The sequence below is a fragment of the Anser anser genome (genome assembly GCF_964211835.1).
Source record: "Anser anser genome assembly, chromosome: 8".
NCBI classification, from domain to species: domain Eukaryota; kingdom Metazoa; phylum Chordata; class Aves; order Anseriformes; family Anatidae; genus Anser; species Anser anser.
The window spans coordinates 5761145-5786266 of record NC_139728.1 but is presented as its reverse complement, the minus strand read 5'-3'; the positions used below and the strand labels follow the sequence as shown (position 1 = coordinate 5786266).

Below are 25122 nucleotides of genomic sequence, written 5' to 3'. Positions count from 1 at the left end.
GAAAACAATAATTTTCCTTCATGTAGCACCCTCAGTGCAGGATGTGAGGTAGGTGCTATGAATGTGAAGCGAGGAGTAACGCATGGCAAGGCCTCCCTTGACAAGCCAATATAAGTCCACAACAAAGCACTTACCTAGGGACAGACTGGTCATCACGGAGGTGTTTTCTTACTTGCTGTGACAGACAGTACTCAAGTCTTGAAGACTGTCTTAAGTCTTCAGAGAGCACTGAAGTCCTATTCAAAATAGTTGCTCTAGCAGTTTTTACTTTTGATAGTTTATAAATATACAAATATTTTTATCCTCAATTTTATACATATATTATTGATATCACATACGTATACTTGGGCTGCTATAAGGTGGTTTTATTAAATCCATTGGCAGTTTTGTTATGTTCATTCACACTGTTACCCAAGTGTACTTTTAAGACCGCACCTGATGACCAGTAAGAGAACAGTTGAGGGGTTCTGTACAATTAACATTCAGCCAGGGCTTTCAGGCTTCTCCACATTACATCTGAATTTAAACAAATATGTACTGCACACTTGTCAAGTCCAGGCTCATATCTCAACTCTAACTACAGTAAGCATCTGAGGATAATGCTGGCAAAGAAACATTTCCTAAATTTTATGTAATCATTTGGAATTCAGAAAGGATCGATTAGTATTCGGAAGATGTGGCTGTTCAATATTTATGCCATTGAGAGTTGGCAGAAGCAAATAATGGTACATAAAGCTGATGCTTGTCTTAATTAAATGCAGTATAATGGGTGTTGAGGTTTTTTTCCCTTTAGCAAAGAGAACAGTTTAGCAGTGACCAGATATAACTCATTCTGAAGTTCAGAGTTTAAAACTAATCAATATGTATTTATAACAAGGGAGGGACTGAATATAATTTGTTAGCTGAAAGCTGAATAATAGATAAAGATAAGATTTATTTAAGGACATTTATTCCATGTACTAGTGTCTGACAAAATATTTGCCCCCCTTTGATTCTTGACTATTTTTTGCTGTACTAAAAGATTTCAAATAGAAGACTTTTTGGAATGAATTCCCAGCCACAGATAGGCTGGGAATGACACCAGAGAACATAAAATGAGACCTCTAACTAGGAGGATCCTTTCACTATGACAAACGTGTTGTTCAGACTATTAATAGTAACGTTTCCTAATTTTCTGATTCAGAATCCTTAATGGCAGGTGGAATTTTAATACATCTATACTCCTTTAAAATAAGCAGTCTAAATAGATGAGGATCGGTAGGTGTTGACTGGCAGAGGATGGCAGAGGGATGCGAAGCACAATCCCAACACACCTACAGCCCAGAGTCACCTGTCTTAAATGTCACAACAAAAAGTTTTGCAAGGGGATATGAAGAAAGTAGTTAAAGAGAGCTGGGGAGAGCTCCTATTAAGCATGAGTCAGAGTGGAGAAAACAGAAAGCACGTGGTCTGGAAAACTGGTGAACAGATGATGGAGATGGCATTGCGGGCAATTCAGAGGCAGGAGGTGACCTTGTGACACTGAATGGTTGATGATAGGTAGTGAAGGAACAGCTATAGGACCTTGAAAGTGAACACAATTCATGTCTGATATAGCAGAGAAAAGGGAGGATGCAAAAAAAAACCAGCATATTAATGAGCTCGTAAGGGTGTCTTGGCAGTGGTGTACGCCAAGGTCAAAGGAAGAAATTCTGTGGTAACTGAGATGTGATTATGATGAGGCCACATGGTATTTGTTAAAAGTTTAATTCAGCAGACAATGGCTGCTGTGACCATTCCATGGAAGTCAACATAAGAACATATTTGCAGGATCATTGTATTAATTTGGGATTAATTATATTAGAAGTAGTCCAATTTCAAGGTGAAGATCACTGTTTTTTGGAAGAACCCATCTATAGATATAATATGGAGGCTCCCTTTCTTGAAATCAAGATGACCACTTCTTTAAAGTATTACGATACAACTCAATCAAAAGTTACAAACTTGATGTACAAATTGCCAGATCTATGGCTGGCATTGGCAGAAGGATGAAGGAGGTAATGATGATGATCGTATGGGTTCTTTCTTATCCCCACATCAGTAAATTTCATAGGCAAGATGATTAAATTCATCATGAGTCTCCCAATTTCACAGTTTTTACAAATTTCCCTCAATCTGCTGCGTTTGAACTTGATTATTTATATAGCCCCTCACTGCTGCATGTCCTGCCTTGCCTATGGAAACTAGGTATAACTTTCTCATTAGAGATTATGTGGGTCAGGAGAAGAGTTAAATAGCCAGTCTGATTGTGAAACATTTAACTCTTCTCTGGCTCTCAGGCAAAGCAGCCAAGGTTCTCCACTCTGCTGCTAGAAGAGCTGTTCCACTTTTCTACTTCAATCCTCTGGGAAAGAAAATGTATGAATATGGACAAGAAAATCATTTTAGGATCATCTCATAAGGGACTTTTCCTGTAAGGGAGCCAGCATTGCTCAATACAGAAATGAACCCTCTTGTCTCTGTTTTTGACTCCATTACAGACTATGGAGCTTTGAAGTCTTTCATATATCTGTTCCTCTACCTGGTAAATGAAAAGAATAGTTATCTTTGTAAAAAGTGGTGAAATCCAGAGTATTAAAGATACTCTGTGAGGTACAAACAAATTGAAACATCATTGTTTAAATATCTATAGATACCATTTAAATATCTACAGATACCAAAACAAAGACCATAGTTAAACGAATCTGATTTAAAATACCTGGAATGCATTTTGAGTAAATTTGATCTTTTTCTTTGTTAATAATTCAACATGACAGGAGTTCCTTGCTGTATTTTCACGCTGGTGTCTAAAACTTTGCAAAAACTGTGAGAATTCATCTTTTAAGAGATTTTTAGAAGCAAATTGTAGCATTGTGTGCAACATGCAGGACAGAGTGGATTTGCTTTTGCCCTGTTCTTTTATATCTGTGGGATTTTTGAACTCTTTATAGAGAAACAAAAGCAAAGACATCTTACCTTCACTTTATCTATCAAAACCTGTAGCAAAGCCAAACAATTAAAAAGCAGTCCTTGAAAGTTCTTAGAGATGCTAAATGATGATGTATGGAGCAAAGACTTTGACAAACATTCCCTTGCTCCTGAAAACGCTTTTTCACTGAGCTGACAGGTTTTAGTCCAGCCTCCCATGCAGGTTCCATACATTGTGCAGAGAGTCTGAAAGAAATCAGGAGAGTGTCTATATTACAGATATCTTTCTTGATGAAACTTCCAATCATTTATTTTTGTGAATAAAATACAGATTATATATATATATAATATACTATTATATAGAGAGATTAGAAATATAGATATATAATATATAATATATAATATGTATTGAATTCACAAAAAATATATAAGTAAATATACATATATATACTGGGGTTATATGTTATAGTTAAGAATTAAACCACTATTTTTAATAAATAAGTATTCATTCATCTCCACCCTGGATGTCAGTCATAAATGATTAAATTCTTGTAGAATTCCAGAGATTGCCTCCTGTTTCATGGCTGATGAAGTTTCTTAGATAAACTTCACTAAATTATAGAGAAAAATTAATAAACACTGTTGATTTGTCCTGACTTTGTTTCACAAAATGCAACGAATGTTGCAAATTCAAGTAACTGTTGAATATAATAGTATCATTTGAGGCATGAATTTGATCCAATCTGATCATCACCGGTTTATGTTGTCTGCTTGTCTGACAGCTGCAAACCTTGAAAAAAAAAAAAAAAAAGACATTAACCATCTTCAGCAAGTACATTTTCTTTTTTTTCTTTTTTTTTTTTTTTTCTAAAATGCGTATTTTGGAAGGTTTTGAAATAACAATAGGATTAGATGCTTGAGAGAAAATTAGGTCATATATTTGATAGATACACATCTCACAAGTAATTAGAAACACGGGTATCAAGCAGTATTTGTATTCTGTACTGCTGCCTTTGTATGCAGACAGTGGGGATTTCAGAATAACGTGGTGCACTCTGCACTTTTTCACTCTCTAATATGTATATAGAATATTAGTAAGAATGGATTTAAAATAGTTCAGGGTGGGAATCACCTTCAAATTACTCACATTTACATTTGTCTCTGCTTTGAAAATACTTTTAGAATTTCTGTCCCATTTTTAATATACATAGTAGATGTTCAAGGTGCAAGTTTGAGTGTATTTCATATGTAACAAAGGAAGTCTGGGATTATAGAGGGTTTGTTTTTTTCTTTGCTGCTATTGGTAGCAGTGTTTAACATCAGTGGCTGCTTTTGTTAGGCAAGTTTCCCAGTGTAATTTGGGAATAAATGGTTACATATAAAGATATAAATAAATCAGTGAATATACCTAATCTTGAAGCCAGTCAGACCACCCTATATTTTTAATTTGGGCATACACTTAAATGCTTCACTGAGAGAGGAACATGCTAAAGGAAGGCAATGGCTAAATTCACTTCACAGCTGCTATAACATATTACTTATTACATAATTTTAATACAAGAATGTACAGACTACAAACTAGGACCTGCTCCTCACTCATTTTTACTTGAAAACACACTGCAGAGGCTCCTACCTGAAAGTCTATGTGTGTGACTGTCAGCCATGCACTGGAGACACACCGCAGACATAGGCCACATTCCCCTCTCTCTCTTATCCCTCTGATGCTTGTGCCAGCTTGGACACTGAAAGAGAAAAGAAAGCAATGGCTGTCTCTAAGGGAGCAAAAATAGAGGGGTGAAATACTGCAAAGAAACGCTGAAAAGAAGTAGCAGGAGAAATAAATAGGAAAAGGCCAGGGGAAAGAAGGAATTGCAAGAGTGATGGGAGAGGAGTGGTGGAGAAGAGGATACCTGTGCACAGCAGGAACCAAGAGCAGGAGGTAAAAATGAGGGACAGCAGCAACTGGACCAGAGAAACAGAACGGGGGGTTGGAGATAGGAGAGGGGTCAAGAGAACGGGGAAAAGTACAGGAAGGAAAGAGAAACCACGGAACTGTGATCAAAGCCAAGTGAGAGATGGAGAGGGAGGAAATAGAGGCAAACAGGAAAGAAACAATGAAAGAAAATTCAGAAACAAACTTAACGGCTCAGCCTTGAACACAGCTGTGATCACGAACTGGGAGACGGAACGGGACTGTGCAGAAACACTCGTTCCCAAGCTTATGGCTTGGAGCACGTCCCACTGACTTCTGCTGGCAGGAAAGGGGTGGGGAGCGAAAATTGCAGCTCCTCAGGCCCTGGCAAAGCTGCTACTAAGGCTGGATGAACTTTGTAGAGCGGAGGTTCCCTGTACTGCTCTGGGTCTTTGCAGAGCTACTGGGCATGGGGCAAATTGAAATAGATACTTAAGCCCCAAAACAGCCCAGGTGGCTTGCAAAGGTTTAGTCCGCACATGACCATCCTCCTAAAGACATTTTAAGAGTTCACTTTATAAGATTAGTCAAGGATTAATAAGGAAAATCCTACATTTAGAGTTCTCCCCAGCTGATGCATATTATAAACATTTTGCACAACACCTCTGCTTGCCAGGTGAAGGAAAGTGTCATCTCAAGAGGGAGGTAGATTTCAGCATCAGAACAGGAAATTACACTACAACAGCATCTTTCCTCTCTCCCAGCACCAAAAATTGTGAGAGAGATCCGTGAACTGGTCATGATGAGACAAGATGCTATCTGATCTTTCACTGGGGAAAGCCCATAGCCGAGGCAGAATAAATGACACGGACTGTTCTTCAAGCCCAGACTGAGACAGGCTGAGTGCGTGGTAGCTTGAGAAAGTTGTTTCCTTTTGTCTAAGTCCATCTCTTCTGGAAGACCTTTGGCTTTAGAGAACGGACACCAGCAAGGTTGAAACGGATGGGTATCAGACTTTCATCCCCTAAAGCAGTGCTGGAAAACAACACTGTGCACTGAAAATATTCTTTCAGAGAGGAACATTGCCAAGAGGCTACTGGGGAAGCAGTGTCCTTTAAACTTCCCACTGTGCTCCAGCTGGCCAGCTAACTCCTACCTGTGGTTCTTCTTCCCTTTCTGTTTTGAGAGAGGGAAATAAGACCCTCACAATTAATTAAAACCACAGATAAATACCAGAGATGAGCCAGGGAATAAAGAGGGAACAGAGCAATTAAGAACATTCCTGCTAAAACCTCACTAGGCATACTGTAAAATTTTGAAATTACTGTTCCCCTCAAAAACATGGCAGAGAGAAGCGGACACTTAAAAGAGCTTTCAATTACTTACGTGCCGTTGGCACCTTTTCAGGATGCTGTGGAGCTGGAAATGGCTGTGGTAAACTTATTTTCTCTGCATTTGCCTTTCTTGACAAAACAGCTCCAATATTTTGATCTCAAGAATAATCAGCTCTTTTGCGTTTCCTTTTCAACTAACTGCAGACTTTTGCTGTTAAAAATTAATGACAACTTCTCTTCTTTTTTTTTTTTTAAACATAAACCTTCTGTGCTCTTTCCTGAAGAGGGAAGAAAGAGGAAAAAAAAAAAAAAAAAGACTTTTTCCTACAACTTTTACCTATTAATCTAAATTGCATTCCAACCACTCTTTCGCCCTTCTTTTGCGGTAGCACACAAAACGAAATCCACCCCAGCAAAACAACCTGGCCTGCGGAAACCATTATTCTGAAGATGAAACATTGTGTTGTGTCCTTTACCACTATTACGGGCAGTCAGTCTGTTAGAACATATTGGGCGATTATAGGCTAGTCTTTTCAGAGAAAGCCATGGGTTTCAAGTTAGCAGTAACCATCTATCAATTCTTGAGATTATGCCATGATTTACTGTCACAGCATCATGTATTCTCTGATTTTCTGCCTCCTATGAAACATTGTGCTTTCCTTTTCTATTGATGTATCAACTATAATAGTTACAAGCAGCTACAGAAAAATCAATAGCAAACTTTCATTACTGAGCACATAAAGAGTACCATGCTGTGAGAGCACCTAGCTGTTAAATAGTCACCAGCAGTAAGGTGCTCTATAAATGTCTGTTATTTTGGTCTAAATGAAGAATGTCTGAATTTGAAACATCAAATATCTAGTATTTTTGACACCACTGAATTCTATGTCAAGTTTTTCCAGTACGTGATTTTTTATCCAGGTGTCAAGCTTGATTTGTCTTTTCTGTGCTGGGATCTCTATTTTAAAAAAAAAAAAAAAAAAAAAAAAAAAAATGAAGCCAACCTAGGAAATGAATATCAAAGTATTGCTGGGCTGCGCTTCACTGCAAGATCATTAGGTTTGGTTAGACAGAAATGTTAAGAATTGTGTTAATCTTCATTGAACTAGACTACATCAAGTAAACTGACTTAGATTAAGGTGAACAGACCAATAATCTCTGCGTTAATCATACAGATAAAGTAGAGGTGAAAAAGGTACTCCAGTAAGATGGCAGACTCAGAGGTGCTCCTCGGACTGTGCACTAGGAAAAGCTTTTCAATACAGAGTTTGGAAAAAAATAGTGTAATTTTTGGTTTAAATATGTTTGTTTGCCTGTGGGAAGACATTAACTTCCAATTAGCAAATGTAAACCAAGAATGCCAAGAACAAAAGTAAACGTGCGAGCGCATTGCTCCCAACATGTTCAGGCTGTTTGGCATCCTCCAGCATGGAGATCCTGCAGGGCAGGCGGGCAGGCTCTGCTGCAGGAGTCCGTGATTACCTTGGCACTTGGTGACTGTGGTAATTTACAGCTATGAATGCACTGTTTGTTGCTGAATACCTTAGAATTTGAAAGCCTTTGCATTGCCACGAAACTAAAAGTTGAGGATGCACATGTGTACTTACATGAATTGTGTCCCGCCCAATGTATAGCCGTTGTCTGTCACGGACACAAGGTTAGAGGAAAGCCAGGTTTCTTCGCCTGGACATAACATTCAGGAAGATTAACCTTTAAAGTAAGAAATCCAAATTAGTACTACAAAAATTGCAGAAGCAGCTCATATAACTTTTACTATAAAATGAAAAATAAACAAGTTTCATTCCAAATGGCAATTCAGTTCTGTCCACCAAAAAAATACCTACAGATGGGGAAACACCCTGCTTCAAAGAGCACATCTAGGCAAGCACACAGGCTGTGTGGTCAGGCCTGGTAATAATCTGATGACTGCCACTTGCAAATATACAACAGGACTGAGCTCATCCGTGCTTTTCATCTAAGCCTGAAAGTTTTTTGTCAATACTAGTTTGATACGGAATTGAAACAGCATCCCGGACAAAACAGCTTCAATGTACCCTCAATGGTCTTGTGAGCTGTTTGCAGTTATGTTTACAAGGTAAATAGCTGTAAATGTCAACAGTGAAGTCTAGCTCTTCTGAATAGTAAAATTCAAACATTTGGCTAATGGGAGTCATTTCTACTGCAGCTATGCTGTAGTGCTTTCAGCACTGAGCAATTAAATGAATAACCCTTTGCTTTATATTGTTTCAACAAAAGTATATTAAAAACAGTTCTTTCAGCAATTTCGACTTCCCACATCTTACACGGGCATAAGTGATCGTCTTTTTCATGTTCTTTCTAGATTAGAATCTGCTTCCACTAACGCAACATAGTTCAGTGAAAAAAACATGTTCAGTTCCAAGCTAGTGCAAATATTGGCACATAAAGCTAGTGAAATCATGTCTTAAAAAAATATCTAAATAGAGAAAAAATATATTTTTAAAAATCAATACATCCATAAATGATGATTGGCCGATTGTATCACACTGAGCCTTCTCTCAAAATAAGGCAGAGGACTTAAAATTCTAAATTATTTGATGATAACACTGACAGTCATGGTACAGTATTGCACCCCTTTGAGCAGCACATCACTAAAACACCTTTGCTTAGCTATATTTCCTTCTTTCAGAGACAGTATATTGTAATAATCTTTGCTCCTGTGGGACTTTGGATGTAAACAGAAAGAAAAGTGCAAAGAAAATTCACCAAGTAATAAAAAAGTGGTATGAAGTTCTGCTCTTATCCATAAACCACTATAACAATATAATTGGCTGGTCTAATATTTTTAACCAAGTTCAAAAAAGTTTGAAATATAATAATTAAATGCAAATACAGTCCTGATCCCAAAGACCAGAAGAATGCCTTTAAGCTAGTATTTATAACAAGAACTATTCGACTGAGCTGTCTTGTAAATTTTATCATACCTGAGGCAGTTTTCCTCAGTCGATTAGCTGGAAAGCTGAATATATCCTGAGGCAAACCAGACATCTAGTACAGGCTAAATTCAACTACTGGAGCTTAAATTTGGCTTAATATATCCCCACTTGGATCTGCCTGTTTAATTCTCTTTCATATGATAACGTTGGTTTATTCATAGTCTGGACTTGCCACCTGAACAAACTGTACCTCATATCTTATTCTAATGGAATAAGAAAACTTTGCAAAAACCACAAAAGTTCCTGACTGAAAATCAAATGCAAATTTGGGATTAAAAACTGTTTTGTAAAGTGACTACAAGATTAGTACAGAGAGATTTTTCCCCTAAGGAGCACTGCTTTTTATGATCATGCATTTTTTATACTCTGCAGAGACAGATGGGCTTTATAAAAGGATACAGCCTGCTACTCAAAAGGGTTTCAGTGGCAGCTGTACTTCTGTGTTTTAACCTCAGTAGAAATTTATATAGGATATTTTTCCAGAAAATATTTATATTTCTTGGTTTAGGACTATGTCACCCCTTGGTGCAGTTCCAGTGACAGCAGTAGAAATACCTCTGAGATTAACCTGGTCCATTATTTCTATTTTAAACAGTACTTGAGTAGAAGGAGAAGGATAGAGAGGGAAAGGATAGCTAGCATCCAAACTCCTCATGAGAGCAAAGCTAAATATAAATCCAATAATTCAGAAAAGTTGCAAAGGTCTGAGCAAAAGCAAAGCAAGTATTTTCTAGAAGGAAGTGAATTTCTAAAATTTTCATTCCCTTTTTTCCGAACATTTAGCTGCTTCTCATCCAAATAATAGACTGTTCGCTGCTCCTCTCCATTATACAGCACTGCCTATTATCGCAAGCTGCATAGAACACCCTTTCTGCCTCAGTTCATAACTTCAAGGATTTTGCATGATGTCCGTATCACCATTCCCAGGAACTTCATAAATATTTATGATATTTTAAACTATTCACACCCTACAAATTGTAGACACTGGCAGCCAATTCCTTTAAAACACCGACAATCCTGTATTGTTCATGTGTTATGGAAGATTAAAATGATGTTTCAGAAATTAACTAGGCAAACCACGTGGTTCATTAAATTTCCTGTTTATTCTTATTTTGTTAACTCTTTTATCATAAGTTTAATTTTCTATTTTTATCAAATGTGATACTTCTTTTCTGGTAACAGTGTGATAAAAACTAATGCTAGGGCTGTGGATCTGCCTGCATTTAAACATGTACATATTGAGGCCAGCTGATACCGTGATAATTACCATACTAGTTTTCTTATCTGTGCTTATTCCAACAGAATATTTAGAAGACAAACATTTCTAGCCCAGGCATATACTACAGACCTGGGACTTGGTGAGGAGTTAGGAAAAATGAGTTTTAACTCACGTTCTTTCTCAGTTTATCTGTGAGATCTTCCATAAATCACTTCTGCCACAGCTTATTGACATGTACCTGCATACAAATACAATCATGGCTCCACAGGACAGTTGTTTCAGAACTTGTCCCTGGAAAAGAGAGACTTGGGTCGAGTCATTTTTTCTAGGACTGATCGGTGGTCGCCAGATGAAATGCACAAAGAATCCTGGAAGCAGGAACCTGAAACCCATGTCAGCCCAGGCAGGTTCCCTCTCCACCCGCTGGCAATGTATAGCTTTCCTTAACCAGCTCTCCCAACTGGCTCTCCACAGCCCGAGCTGTTCCTGCACCCAGCCCTGCTTTTCCCTCACAAGTCTCAGGGAGAAGCACCGGACTTTGCATTTACAGGTGCAGCTGGGGCTGTGGACTTTGGCTCTGGACTTGTGAGCAGCTTTCCTTCCAAAAGAGGCCTGGCAGGACCCCGCTTTATTGTGTTTCAATGACCACCCTATCACATTTGCCTCATTTGAAAGGTATAAGGATGTTGGCTCCTGTGGTGCCAGGATAAGAAGCGGGTGGACATTTTGTTTGTTTGTTTAACTTTCAAGTCAGTAAACTCTCAGCCTGAGCTGTCGAAAGTCAAGCTGTTTTATTTTCTCAAGTGATGACTCAGTAATTACACCAGTAATAAAGATTTGAGAGACCAAATTAGGCTTCGCCCTTTGTCTTCACTGGGACTGCAAGAACAGAAAAAAACTGAAGTTTAGTAAAATAATTTCTCAGTTGCACAAGAAGAGGAATTCAGCTTCATAACCCCTAGCTCCCTTTCCATTGTAGGGCTAACAGTGGCAAAAGCAATCATAAAATTGTTAAAAAAAGTAAATAACACAGTTCTTAGTAGAGGTCAGGAACTGATATTCTCAGTAAGAATCTGTCATTTTACAACCTTTTTGGCATAGAAAAATATGCTTCAATATTTTAAAAACACTAGAAAGAAGCCTGCCACTATAGAACACCACAAAAATATGTTGTAGTTGAGTTCTGAGTTGCTCTGAAACAAAGGTCCTCCAAGACCGAGTGCTGAGGGGATGGATTGAGATTCGGACTGAGAATTACAGCTGCTTCTCTTGGGAGCATCTTATTCTTGCTTTGGAAATGCATATCATTTTGCCCAACACTTATGCATGAATGAAATACATTGCTAGAGAATAATTTAATCAATATTTTCAAAACAATGTGCCCATTATCTGACGTTACCTTCAACTGAAGGTGAAAATTACTTTATGACCCTAATAAAGTCAGAGATCAGTCGTTACACTGTTACAGCTTAACTGGTGCCAGAGAAAGAATCCTTTAGAAGACAAGAAAAGTTTTCTATGTATTCAATATGGACTTGTGCATCTTACAAAAACAAAAGTGACTGCTGCTGTTATAATGGGAAGGTTTCTCAAGTTTTGGGAAGCGCTGACGATAGCACCTTACAACTGATTAACAAGTACATCTATCAAAATGTGTTTCCTGTGCCTTTTAAATAAATAATATTCAGTACAACCACACTCCAATAGCATTGAGGGGAATTTTGCAGTAACGACCTCATCTTTACCATAAATCTTCCATCTCTGTAGCATTTTGCCTGTGAAGGAGGCATAGATAAAGCACGGCGTACACCCATGGCAGATGTGCTACGCCGGGCTGCTTTTGTTACCATTAGTTCCCGTGAAAGAGAACTGTTGGCAATTTTCAGAGACTGGCAGTTTACCAACCATAACTCTTCCTGCCTTCCAAGATTTCTTTATCACATGGCAAAATCTACCTACAAAATCTCCAGTCCAGCTGGAAAAAACAGACAAACAGACATCTCAGCAAGCGAGCCTGAAACCACTTGCCCCACCACTTGAGTTTAGAAGCCATCCTATTTTACCTGTGCCCCTTTGACTGCCATTCCTAAGAGCTGCCAGGCATTGGGGGCTGTTGGCTTTTAATAAAATCCTACATATTGCTTGCAGAGCTGAGGCTCGCACACCCATTCAGGGAGATAAAACTTGACCTTGGGCTAATATCGAGTCTTACTGCCTGGAACACACGTTTTTCCAGCCTTACGGAAGTGAGGAACTTCTACCCACAGAGAAGCCAAAACATAACCTAATTTCATCCTTGCAGTACCAGGACTTGCAAAGGTGCAAAATCCACAGAGGAAACTGAACTATCTGTGTGTGCACCTGTTCATCGCTTTACATGGAAAGGGTGTCTGATAAAAGATGCGTGCAGTAAAATATAACCAGCTTTCTTTGGGAAATATTTACGCTGCAGTTACTATTTTTCTAAGCAGTTACTATTTTTCAGATTTAAATCTCTCATTCTCTTTCATTTTGCTTTTTGAAATTCCCAGACCAAGGGAATCTCTCTACAGATTAATGCACCACCAAATTTTCAGTATTTCATGTTTGGAATATGAGAGGGAGAAAATCTCTCTGAAACCTAAATATTTTCCCCCTCTAAAGACCAGACCCATTTTTGGGAAAAAATATGCAAAAGTGTTCTCCTCAGGCTGAATGTTATATGCAGTTTCAGCTTAAAGCACAGCTTTATAGCAGATGTATAAAACAATCAAAATTTGGGGATTTGTGGGAATACTAGCAGATCTTTACTGTGAGTGCAGAGCAGATCCTGACACACTATAATACTGTTTTTGTCTTAATCGTCAAAAGTAAGCTATAGAGGACAAAAAATTCTTTGTTTGACAGAAAAGCAATTGCTATTTCTTGTAAAACATATAATATATTCCAGAAGACCTAAGGGTTTACTTTCCAATAAGGATAGAAAAAGATGTGTGCCCCACTGTGAGCTCGCAGTAAGGCTGTTTCATGTAAAAAGTTGGTAATTAGTCCCTGAGTGAATAAAGTAGAAGAGATAAGAGACCTATACTTACTGTAAGCAACACAAAACACTTTTTCTAGCTGCTAGGATTTAAAGGGTGTGTGGGTGGGAGGAGGGGGGACCTATTCCTACTCATTTAACTTACAAGTGTCTAAGCCCTGGAAAATTATTTCTTACATTAAGCTTAAACGTGTACTTCAAATTGTTACTAACCGACGTAAAGATTGATGAGAGACATGGCAACTCTAAAAAGCAGACAGGAATGAAAAATTGTATGAAAGCACAAGAGACTGTTGTGTTGTACATCGGTAGCAGATTTCATGCTCATTGTACATCACTGACTTCAGCAGAGTTACCCCAGCATTACCTGGTGTTTCACCAACCTACAGCGTTAGCATTCAAAGGATCCTTATAGAAAAGGAAACACTTGGAAAACTAAACCACGTACCTATGGCCAAATTCATCTAATAAATGTCAGGAACAAAAACAAACCCAAAGCACAACAAAACATCTACAGGAAAAAAACATATAACTAACGTTATCCAACACTAGCTGATAGGGACAAAGTGCCAGAAGAGAAAACTGTGCAGCATTCCTTGCTGTACCTGCAGAGCTCAGCGCTACCAGAAGTAATGTAATATTCACAGTGCTCTTATATTTTTCCTTTGTTGCTATTCATCTGTATTAGAGTTCGGCCACCATTTTTGATTCTCTCTCAAAAATAACTACCTAATTTATATTGCAATTATGTGCTTGGCAAACCTCTTCTTTAAAAAGATAAAAAAATATCACAAGAGCTTGAGACATGTCTATGGAGCTTTACATAGCGCTCTCTGGTCTGCACAGACCCTTACACTTCTCTCTTTGTATTCAGCCTGTCTGTATTCACTTTACTACAGCATTTATTGTTAACATACATGAGATGAGAGCACTTTGGATAAACGAGTTTGAGTAGCTCAGGGACCAGGCATGGCAGCTTTGAAATTTCCAGTTCTCCTCACTCTGGATACTGAAAATTTCAGATGATTCTTGTTGGACAGTCATCGTCATTTAAGTACTGCTAGTGAGTTCCTTAAGGCCAGCTAGCAAAATTCAGGCAGAGGTCATGTCCTGGTTCCCAAGCAAGCAGCACAAATCCAGAGAGCCACTTGCTTCATTTCCACAATGAAAGTGGGACAGGAAAGAGGCAGACAGTAACGATCACGGCAGGAAACGCTCACCCCAGCCCATACAAGAGCAACCCTGAAGGGCAGCCAGCGGCCAGCACAGCACGCTGCAGAGGCTCCTGCTCAAAGCCTGGAGGCTGTGCATGCTACCCTGCTCTGCCATTGGGATCCTTGGCATCCCTCCTGTTCTCTTGTCCTGAGGAAAATGTTTGCCTCCTTCAACTACGTCCCTCATATTCCAGCACACAGTTACTTGCAGGAACCAACACTGGTCTATTTAAAGCACATCTAGGAAAAGGTGCAGTTAGACCCAATTTACATAGCCTCCCAGGCCACTGTTGGACTGGGGGACCAGTGCACGCTTCCCTTTATTTTACGAAGGAAAACACTCATTTCCCCTCCAATTAAAGGCTGGGATTTACAATGAACCAAATTCTGCCGAATTCCCCATCTCCCTTGCTCAAACATCCATAAACTGGCAGATTTGTCTTTATTCAAAGTGAATTAACAGAGTACTTGTGCTCAGTATTGCTGCTCTCTAGCCTTACAAGAAACTGTATTAGAGTACTCTACTGATGGTATAGATGATCAAACCTCAACAAGAACAAATTCTCCCAGCAAGAGCACTTTGATCACTTCACCCTTTCTGCATTATAGCAACAGTCTAATTTGCAAGCTTTGGAATAACTCCTGTATTTTTCAGACATGTCAAGAGATGCCATCAGAATTAGTTTTATGAAGGGAATCAAGTAGTAAGGAGTTCATATATTGGCGTTTATCTCTGACTGCCATTTCCAGCGCTTGAACTTCCTGTATATGAAGAAGATAATCAAACAGAGGCAGAATGAGCAAACCCTGCCTGCCTACTGATCTAAGTGCCCCTGTTGTCCAATATCAAAGAAAATTAGCATGTTGGATTTCAGAAAGCATAGTCAGGTTAAAGGGCACCATTCTTATCTGATATTCCACCCAAAGGACAATGATTTCATTTTATAAAGATCATTAGTCAGTGAAATATATATTTTAGAGAGTTTCTAGTAGGGAAGATTATTTTGGCAGTCACTGGAGTGTACCAGATGGTTCATTAACATAGGCTAGACAAGTCAAAGGCTTTCAGAATCATTTAGAAAATGTCAAACAGAAACAAGAACCCTGTCACTTTTTATTAGAATTAACTACATCATACCCTGGACACAGATTTCACCTTGGGTCAGAAAAATTAATACAGAATTATATGAATTGTGTAACATACTAGGTTAAAGATAGGGCTTCCTCTTGGGACTCATTTGCTAGCAATATATTATGGTCTTCTACTTTAGGAATCCTCAACCTTTCTTTTTGTAAGATATGAAAAGAGCTGACCTTGCTCAGACTCCATTGGTGTCTAATTGATTTGAGGTATATGCAGAATTTCAACAAGACATTCCGCTAAAGCTCTTTTGTGATCATTTTCCCAGGAAAGTTGGCAAAAGGGTTCACTGAATATTCAGCAGCTTCTAAAGTATGCTTTTGTCAGGAGGAAAAAAAATACATCCATTTAGTGAAACACTGCCTTAGTAAACAAGAATTAAAATGCAACTCAATTTTTCTACTTTTTTTTTCTAATTATCGTTCAGACGTCAAAAACCTAGAGAACTTCCAGCTTGTGGAAGGTGTTCAGGAACAAGTGAATGCTGCTCTGCTGGACTACACAATGTGTAATTACCCACAGCAAACTGACAAATTTGGGCAGCTTCTCCTGCGACTACCAGAAATCCGGGCCATCAGTATGCAGGCTGAAGAATACCTCTACTACAAACACCTGAACGGGGATGTTCCGTGTAATAACCTTCTCATTGAGATGCTGCATGCAAAAAGAGCATAAATTATACCCATTAGAGCTTCTGCTTTCAAAGAAAAAGATATACTCTGAACTGCTCCGAGCAACACTAATTAAAACGTGGTTTTAAGACTTTGAAAAATGGTATAATAATCAAATACTAATAGTAAATAAGTGATGTATCAGGGTATTTGTATTGCAAACTGTGAATCATATGCTACACATCCCCAAAGGAATATCTACAGGACTTTAGACTGGAGTGAAGCGAACTTAACAAGTGGATACTGTCACCAATGTCAACATGAAAAAGGACAGAATGATTCTTGTATATTTAACTCTGCTGATTGCCAATATGAAGAAATCTAGGGAAAAAAAAAACTGATCTGTATTATCAAGCTAAGGTAGTGGGGAATTTGAGTGCACTAAATTCCTTCATTGTATAGCAGGACTTCTAAAACAGTTGTAATAGATGCAAAGCTGCATCCACAGCATCTTCTACCATCCTTCCAAGGACCCAACACTTACTTCTTCTGTGATAAATGATGTGGCATCCGTTCAACAATCTGTAAGAGAGAGCTGGCACAGGCCACATGCAATGTAGTATGGCCACCACATGCTATGAGGCCAGTTTTGACTGTCTCTCAGGCATGCAAATAGCTAATATGAAGAGTGTTATCAAGTGAGCTTGGCATTCTTACTGTGTTCTGAAGTTTGTTTTGTCACGTGTTCATGTTGTTAAATCAGGCAGTATCCCTCTTCTACTACTGTTATTGGCTAGCAACTAAATATCAAAGATAAACATGTCAAAAATACCAGCCAAATCAGCTATACACTTTACTAGTGCAGTGGCTAAAATATGGATCTGCTATATATTCATGGCCATTTTCAAATAAAGGAAACTCAGATATTTTAAGCACCACCAATTACAGCTTTTTTGACAAAAAGTCCTTTCTAAGACACTGAATACCGATGTTAAAACAAAAAAAAAAAAAAGAAAAAAAAAGAACTAAAATGCATTTAGCAATGCAAGAATAGACAAGTAAATTGTTTGAGCTGATGATACCACAGAGCTTATTAAAAAATGGTCTTTAAAAATTGCCAGTAATTAAGATACCGACTCAAACATCCAGTATCTAATGAAACTTGGTGTTGGTTTTTTTGTGTTTCTTTTTTTTTTTTTTGGAAGTTAGGTAATACACATCTTTTACGCAAAGAAAGAAGAGTGATACTGCTATGTCTATGTAGGCCAAAGTCTGCTGCAGAACAAATATTAGAGAAGAACAAACAATTCTCTCTCTGTCCAAATGAAGATATCAGTATTAACATGTAGTGCCACAGTTATAAGTCTTGCCTTATTTCATTATCCTTAAAGGTAACTGTGCAGGTGTGGATCAACATACATTTAAAATAAAGTATTAATCTCTAACATTAACAAAAACATAGTGTTTACATTCTTTAGGTCCTGTGGGAAAAAACTGTGACAAAATTGCAAAGCAGTGATTTCCTTAATATTGCTTTCAAATTGGTAATTATTTTACCAGTACTTAATTACTGTATGTCGTGAGACACTAAAATCAATAGGGGGGGATTTCAGTTTGACTTTAATTTTTGAGATTATCGGCTGTACAATCACTTGTAGAAACTGTATAAAATCCTAATCCTCTGATTTTTTTTTCATGAAGATTGCTGGCTTTTGAATAGTTTATTTATATTGTATATGATAGTTTCCACTGTAGACAATTACGATGCTAATTTATTGTTCTTTGGTTTCATCTTTATATAAGATATAGCCAGAATGAAGAAGCCAAATATATGTGTTTACTGTAGCATGTCTTCAAGTTAGTGGAACATAGTTCAGGGACACACAAGGGTCTTCACAAATTAAAATCATTTACTTGATTAAATGTCTGTAAATCTTCATAATCCTAACTGTAGTTTATTTAAATCTATTGTAAATTATGTGAGTTGTAGCTTTTTCTGTTTCATGTGAACTTGAAAAGGTGCATTCTCTTAATTTTTTCCAAACATTCATACATTGTATACCAAAGACTTTAGTTATTACATCTGCATTAGTACAAAACGTTATTTTAATCTCCTGTATTAATCAGCTATAATATTCTGTCCACGCATAGGGTACAAACACAGCAAAGCCTAATGTCTGCAACTCCTAGATGCCTGCCTTGTACCACAGAACACATGCACTGTCATACTGACCAAAAGCAAACCGAATACACCTCTCATAGTCATCCTACACAACAGGCATGGCAGCACTATCTAAATAACAGCATTCTTCCTCAGACAAACTAAATTAACCGAAAGTAAGATGCAGGTGGCAATTGACAGTGACTGTGACATACTTATACCCACATGTATAGTGGGTATAATGATGAGTGCAGTCATTCCTTCACTTTTTAAAAGAAAAACAAAACATATTTCAAGTGTTCACATTCTGTGTTTTCTTTTCTTTTTTTCTTATTGAAATGCTACAGTGAATCTCACTGAATATTAAAGAAAAAAGGACAAAAAATGTTGCTAACCATATTCACAGCACCATTATCTATATACATGACGAAATAATTAAAATAGGGATGTAACAGAAAAGTAGAATTTTTCATACAGTTTAATAGAAACAATTGCTAGTAAATTAACATGTATTTGCCCATATCTGTGGTTCCAAGAATCCCACTAGATTGCCCAAAGTTTGCAAACAAACAAAAAAAAAAAAGAAAAGAAAAACACCCTCATGTTAATTGTTAACTACTTTGTAACCAGACATTTACTTCTGACTGCCTTATCGATTACAGGACATATCAGTAAAAGCAGACTAAAATTCAAAGGTTTTGGCTTTGGCTGGTTTATTATAGTTGTTCTGTGTTTGTAAACAGACAATCTGTAAAGTCTGACTGTTTGTATTACAGATGTTCTGCAGCTGCCTTGGATTTAAATCCATGCAACTTTTAGAATGTGCAGTGATTTACTTGTTGAAGTTGAAGTTCTCTTACTGTATCGGTGAAATACATATTGTCACGTCAGTTCTTGCCAGGAGTTTCTCATCACCAATGGATTTTTTTTTCCAGTATTCCAATAAATATTGATATGCCCATGCTGACTACTTTTAGGTTGTCTTTATGCTAACATCATTCCACTGAAACAAAGCACTGGTCAAAGATCCGTTTCTCAGAAGAACAGAGTAAAATATAAGAGACATGAGAGCTCCTAAGAAATCTGATGCAGAGAGGATGATACAAATGTGGAGAGCTGCACCTTCAAAAGCTCAGACGGTGATGGTGAAATTGCGTAGTCTCAAGCAAAATAAACCCTGCTAAACAGATCAGAAAAGCTGAGTGTCTAGTCAAAAAGGAACTTATCAGTTGAAAAAAAATGATAATAATGCATTTCATCTCATTCTGCACACTTAACTTTCACTTTAAACGTCGTTCATAAAGGGTTAAGCAGCCAAAGAATTGGAGGGGGAAAATGACAGAACAAAAGAAAATCAGGTAACAGGATCCAGCAGAGCTCAGGATAACCTCTTAGCAATGTAAATACACCACAGGGCCAGGGGCTACTCCAGAGCTTCCAACACAACTGCCAGAGGAGGCTGCCAAGGAGGCAGATGTTACAGCTACTAGAGAAAAATATTCTCCTGAAGTTGCCCTCTGGCTCCTCTGATTGCCATTTCGAGAGCAGGAGGTGAAGTGGTCCAAGAGCTTGTCAGCAGCGCCCTACTGTTCTGAGATCAAGTCCACCACTTCCCCTAAACTGTCTGGTAGCTGAAAAGGGGCTGCTCTGCATGGTGCCAAATGTTAATGGTTCAAGGGGAAGAAACAAGTCTATAATTAGTTATTTACAAATACTGTGCTTGAATGAAACAGAGCTGTGTTGGTATTGCAATAAAAACAGAATAAAACAGATAAGATAATTTTAACATTTAGGAATCTTAACTGAAAATCATATCACATAATATCCAGGGGAAATTTCAGGGTTCAAATTTTCCCTGAGGTTAACTAAAATATATGTAATTTGGGGTGATATATTTAGTATATACATTCCAGATTTAAATTATGAGGGGATTTATTTTTAACTGCATTTGATACTGGTTCTGGAACAATCTCCTCTATGTTTTTATTGGAAACATGGAAAGAGTGAGTTCAATGTAACACAGGTCGTCAGTACAATACTTAGCGATCCTGACAATTTCCTGGAATACTGAATAACACTTTTTATTAACCCCTAATATGAAACCTTAGTCTAGGTACATAATGAAGCTTCTAATGACATTGCTACCTCCTCCGGTACAGTTGCTGTTACTTCCCAGGGAAGCTGTGTGGAGGTGTACCTGCTGTACCCTGGAGCTAGGAGTGGCAGACAGAGCATTAAACTAACAGCAATCCAAGAAAGTTGGAGATACATTTTTAGGGGCAGCAGATCTCACAGCTATATAACCCTGTGATGCTGGCACGAGCCCAAATATTTCTGTGCAGGTCCAGCAGTCTCAGTTGCATATAAGCCTTTTGAGGAAAGATTCATCTTCTAAGGGCAGTTTGCCAACAATATGAAAAAACTTTCTAAATGATAAAGGCAGAAGAGGGCTTGACCCACAGCTGGAGCAGACAGACATTCCTACCACGATGTGAGCAGACCTAAGCTGAAGAGGGCATTGCTAGAAGATACTTTACTTATCAGTTATAGCCTGGTCCAGCCCACATCAACGGGACAAGACAAGGCTTCCCTCCATTAAACATTTTCCAAACCTCTTATTTTTTCTCTTCTGCAGGACAAAACCCTCTCCAATTTACTGGAGTCTGGCATGCAAGCTTAGACTTGCACTAGTAGGTGAGTTTTTGCCATTGCTCCAAGAAGGTCATCACCCTTATTTCCTGAAACTACAGTAACTTCCTTTAGTCCTAGATTAACTACCAGGCTTATGGCAGTTCCTGCTATCTATGTTTGGTGCACACCCAGGAGGATAATTCAGATTCAAAGTAAAGCAAAATGTTGGTGGAATACAGACTCCTGATGGTGGCTGCGTTAGTTAACAGTGGCTCAAGCTGAAGCACCCTGCTCAGGTCGCTGGAGCCTTACATCAGTACAGACTTGAGGTTTGAAAACACAGGCTGAAACAAAAAGCAGAGTCACAATTTCTTCCTCTCACATCTTGCTTTTGCTGTGCTTCAGGATCAGTAAATTCACTGTAAAATGGGGAAATATTTCTCAGTTTGAGGTGCAGGATGCAGGGACACTTCCACTAACACCAGCTTGTTCACCACGTGCAGCTGCAGCTACATGAAGCTGAGAGCGTGCCCTGTTGTAACGCCAGGTGCAGTACCCTCAACCAAAACCTTCACAGAGCAGAAGCCCCCTTGCGCAGCGTTTGTGTCAATCACCCTGTGACTGATGGTGCTGAATGTTTGCTGGATACTACCACTGCAGCCTGTCGGTTGCAATGATATAGTAAAACAGGGACTCTGCAGCAGAGGGAATAAAGTGTGTTTGCAATAAGAACCCCAAACAAGTCACTGTATGTACAACAGAAACTGCTGAAGGCCATTCAGTAGCTGCTGGCATACCTACAGACATGCACATGTGCCACCTACGGGAATTCCTCAAGCACACTCAAAAATCCAGTTCTCTGATTCCTACACAGGACATTTTGTGAGGCACTGCTCCCCAGGGGGACAGCAGGCTTCAGCCCTCCGTGCAGCTCGAGTCCAGCTTCGCAGCGCTGTCTTTCCACTCATGTACGCAGAAGCACAGTGGCACAGAATAATACAAGAGAGAGGTCGGCCTTTCTGATGGCATGGATTTATATCCTGCCCTACATCATTACAGCTGCGATGCTCTTCCCAACCTGATCTAGACCTACATGCATCAAAGAAGGGACATTCTCCAAAGTGCACTGCTTCCTACAGCACAGAAGCACGTTCCAGCTTTATGTTACAACAAGGTCTAGAGGACTGTGTTTGAATTCCACAGGAAGTGGAATTACGAACATACGGAGTACTGTGGATGCCTACTGTGATCAGTCCTTAAATATAAAAGAGACTGGGGGGGGAAGTGTGCCTCCAAAAGAAAATGTAGTAAAAAGGAAGCACAAATGCGGAATAGACATGATATTTATGTTTCATAAATATTTAATCTTGATTCACTTTTAATCTAAAGAAAAAAATAAATAAAATATGCTGGATTTTTATAATTGCTTTGAAATATTAACAGGACCTGAATAAATTATCATTTATGTATTTTACAGACCTGCCACAGTAAGTGATATTGTTTCTAATTTTCATTTAATAAATGTAGTTTTATTTTACAATTTATATAAATTTCAGATTTAAAAAGGCATGGAATAATTAATTAAATGTATAATTAATTCATTCAACTCCTGCTGTGAAAACTGGAGCTTATTACTGGAGTACATTTTTATTTAAAAAATGTTTTTTTACTTCACAAATTCAGTTAAAATATTCTACAGCAAAGTCATACTCCTACAGAAGACCTGCCCGTGAGTTCCACAGCACTTGGATTTGCAGCTACAAACTTCCACCAGGTCTCGCATGTCTTTGGAAACAGAACTTCAGTCACTGAAGCTGAGACAGGCACTGACGCCGACAAGGTAGAGATGGACGCATTTCAGGATTTTTGTTTCCCTGTGCTAGTCTCCCTCCTCTGCTCATTTACCTTATTCAAAACCCAACTTACCCTCCCAGTGATGACACCCTTATTCTTCACATAAGCTCTTACTACCTTTCCACTTTTTCTGTACTGCTCAGATTCACTCGTTTAATTTTCCTTTTCTGTGTACCACAAACAGAACTCACAAGCCAACTTTACCCAATGCATTCGTATTTTCAGAAGTCATCTATATTTTTTCAGGGGGTGGGAGGGAGGAGTAAAAAGGGGAGTGTCAAGGACTCAGCAGTAAGTGTCTGCATATTTAGAAGCAGCACAGTGACCAAAAATGTCAAAACAGGAAAACTGCTGAACCTGGTCACACCAGGCTAAAGAAAGCCCAGCCAAAAGCAAGACAAGGTCACCAGTCAGCCTGCTATGTCTTGGCTTACAATGACCAGCTTTACAGATCTAAAAAATCAACAGTTCTTACCAAACATTGTTTTCAGAAAAAAAATAGGAAACATACAAGAATTTTAGTTCAAGAACGGCACTAAAATATTAGTAGTGGAATCAAAACAGAGGAGCACTATCAGGGCTAGAATTAAATTATTTTAAGACAGTCCTTTTTTTTGCTCCACCAACACATGTAGCAATATTCAACATAACCAAGAAAACTGCCTTTGCCAAGAAGAGTAAAGGGAACAACATTTTTCCTTTTTTTTCTTTGTTTATATATCCAACTTTGGCATAACCTTACCCCTTGAGCATCCTACAGGGAAAAAATAAAACTAAACAAAAAAGCACTGTACTTTCCAGGGTGACAGACCTAAGACAGTTTTTCTTGTCAGAAAAGCTGGCTGGTTCCTCGCCTGGTGTGCCAGAGCCCTGAGGAAATCTGGCTGAGCAGCATCAACAGCGTCTTGGCAATGTTTTGTTCAAGATGGAACAACAACCGCAAGCAGGCAACAGAGGCACTGGCCGAGATGCTGCAGGCGAAGGCGGCACAGCCTGACTGCTGCCCAAGTGGTGATGCAGCACGCTGGTGTCATGGGTGCCAGTCTGTGAATAGAAGCAGAAGGTAGATTTTGAGGGATCATCAGCTGCTCTAGAACTATATTCCCTCATTTCTATATATTTGGAAGTAATTAATAACACAGAATCATTGTTCATTTATTGAGCTTGGGAGTTGTGAAGAAAATGAGTGTATTTTACCATCATATTTTTCTAATATTTAGATTGTAATTGATTTGTTAAAGGATCTCCCTAGTGATGTCATAGCTTCACCCTGACTTACCTCTCACCTAACTTGTCATATTTACGTTTTGGCACTGTTTGGAAGTTGATTTCATGTGAACAACAACACAAAGAAATAATATACACAAAACATGAAAAAAGTTCCAGAAGGGAAGTGATCACTTTAGGGTGATAAAATTGAGGCCAGGGACACTAGAAAAACTCTGCTTTCTTCCTGGTAGTTACTTTGTAGTTGCTCTGCTTTGTTTTAATGTCTTGTCATGAAAGCCATAAGTAATACAATACAAACTAAGGTAGCCAAGAAGAAAACAATAATTTGTAGTTTAAAGAATTATTTTAGAAAATAAATGTATGTACACACATATTCCAGAACAGAGACGAAAAAGCAAAATTTATCAACCCGACTCTTTATCTTTTTCAAGAAATAAAAGAACATATGTTAAAAAATGTACTATTTCTACAGGTCTGCTAGCCCTGAGGTATGTGAGGCTTGGGTTTGTAGCAGAGCTGGTAAGAATGATGCCACCCGGAGATTCAGAGCAGCCAGCCCTGGACTCCCTAACTCTCTCCAGTCACAGACTCCTCTGTAATCCTGGCAAATTCCCAGGATGTGCTGCCTTGATTTTCCCATCTGTAACACACAGCCTAGTCTGACCCACATCCTACGCAGTTCCAAAAATGTGATTATTTGTCACAATAACATTTTAAACTGGTAACAAACACAAGAACGAGTTGATAAATACCGTCAGGATGTGCAATGCTACTGGAGGTCACTGGCCACCTCAAGAGCACTACATTTCAATCAAACATAAGCAGGGTCTGCAACACGTTCCTTCTGAGAGTATCAGCCTCTCCAACAACTCTCT

The 25122-nt window shown here is 38.5% G+C and overlaps 2 protein-coding genes across 10 annotated transcripts in view; one reads left to right on the top strand and one right to left on the bottom strand.

The window, feature by feature from the left end:
* NR5A2 (nuclear receptor subfamily 5 group A member 2) overlaps window positions 1–17828 on the top strand; it is an 88830-nt gene extending 71002 nt beyond the window's left edge. For all 4 annotated transcript variants that reach the window (XM_083846758.1, XM_083846757.1, XM_083846759.1 and 1 more), the window contains exon 8: window positions 16188–17828. In XM_083846758.1, coding sequence (XP_083702884.1) covers window positions 16188–16435 — 248 coding nt within the window. In that variant the 3' untranslated portion in view covers window positions 16436–17828. The remainder of the gene's footprint in view (window positions 1–16187) is intronic.
* The window catches only part of LOC310903458 (uncharacterized protein), a 43116-nt gene extending 19275 nt beyond the window's left edge, over window positions 1–23841 (bottom strand). The window contains exons 1-6 of one of the 6 annotated variants that reach the window (XM_083846775.1): window positions 23829–23841; window positions 10559–10677; window positions 7800–7902; window positions 4580–4688; window positions 3701–3736; window positions 2995–3192 (exon numbers count right to left, since the gene is read on the bottom strand). In XM_083846775.1, coding sequence (XP_083702901.1) covers window positions 2995–3192; window positions 3701–3736; window positions 4580–4688; window positions 7800–7888 — 432 coding nt within the window. In that variant the 5' untranslated portion in view covers window positions 7889–7902; window positions 10559–10677; window positions 23829–23841. Of the gene's footprint in view, window positions 1–2994; window positions 3737–4579; window positions 6225–7799; window positions 7903–10558; window positions 10678–23828 lie in introns of those variants that run through there. The other 5 variants (XR_014587542.1, XR_014587543.1, XR_014587544.1 and 2 more) reach the window with 5 other exon arrangements.
* Window positions 23842–25122: the final 1281 nt, after the last annotated feature.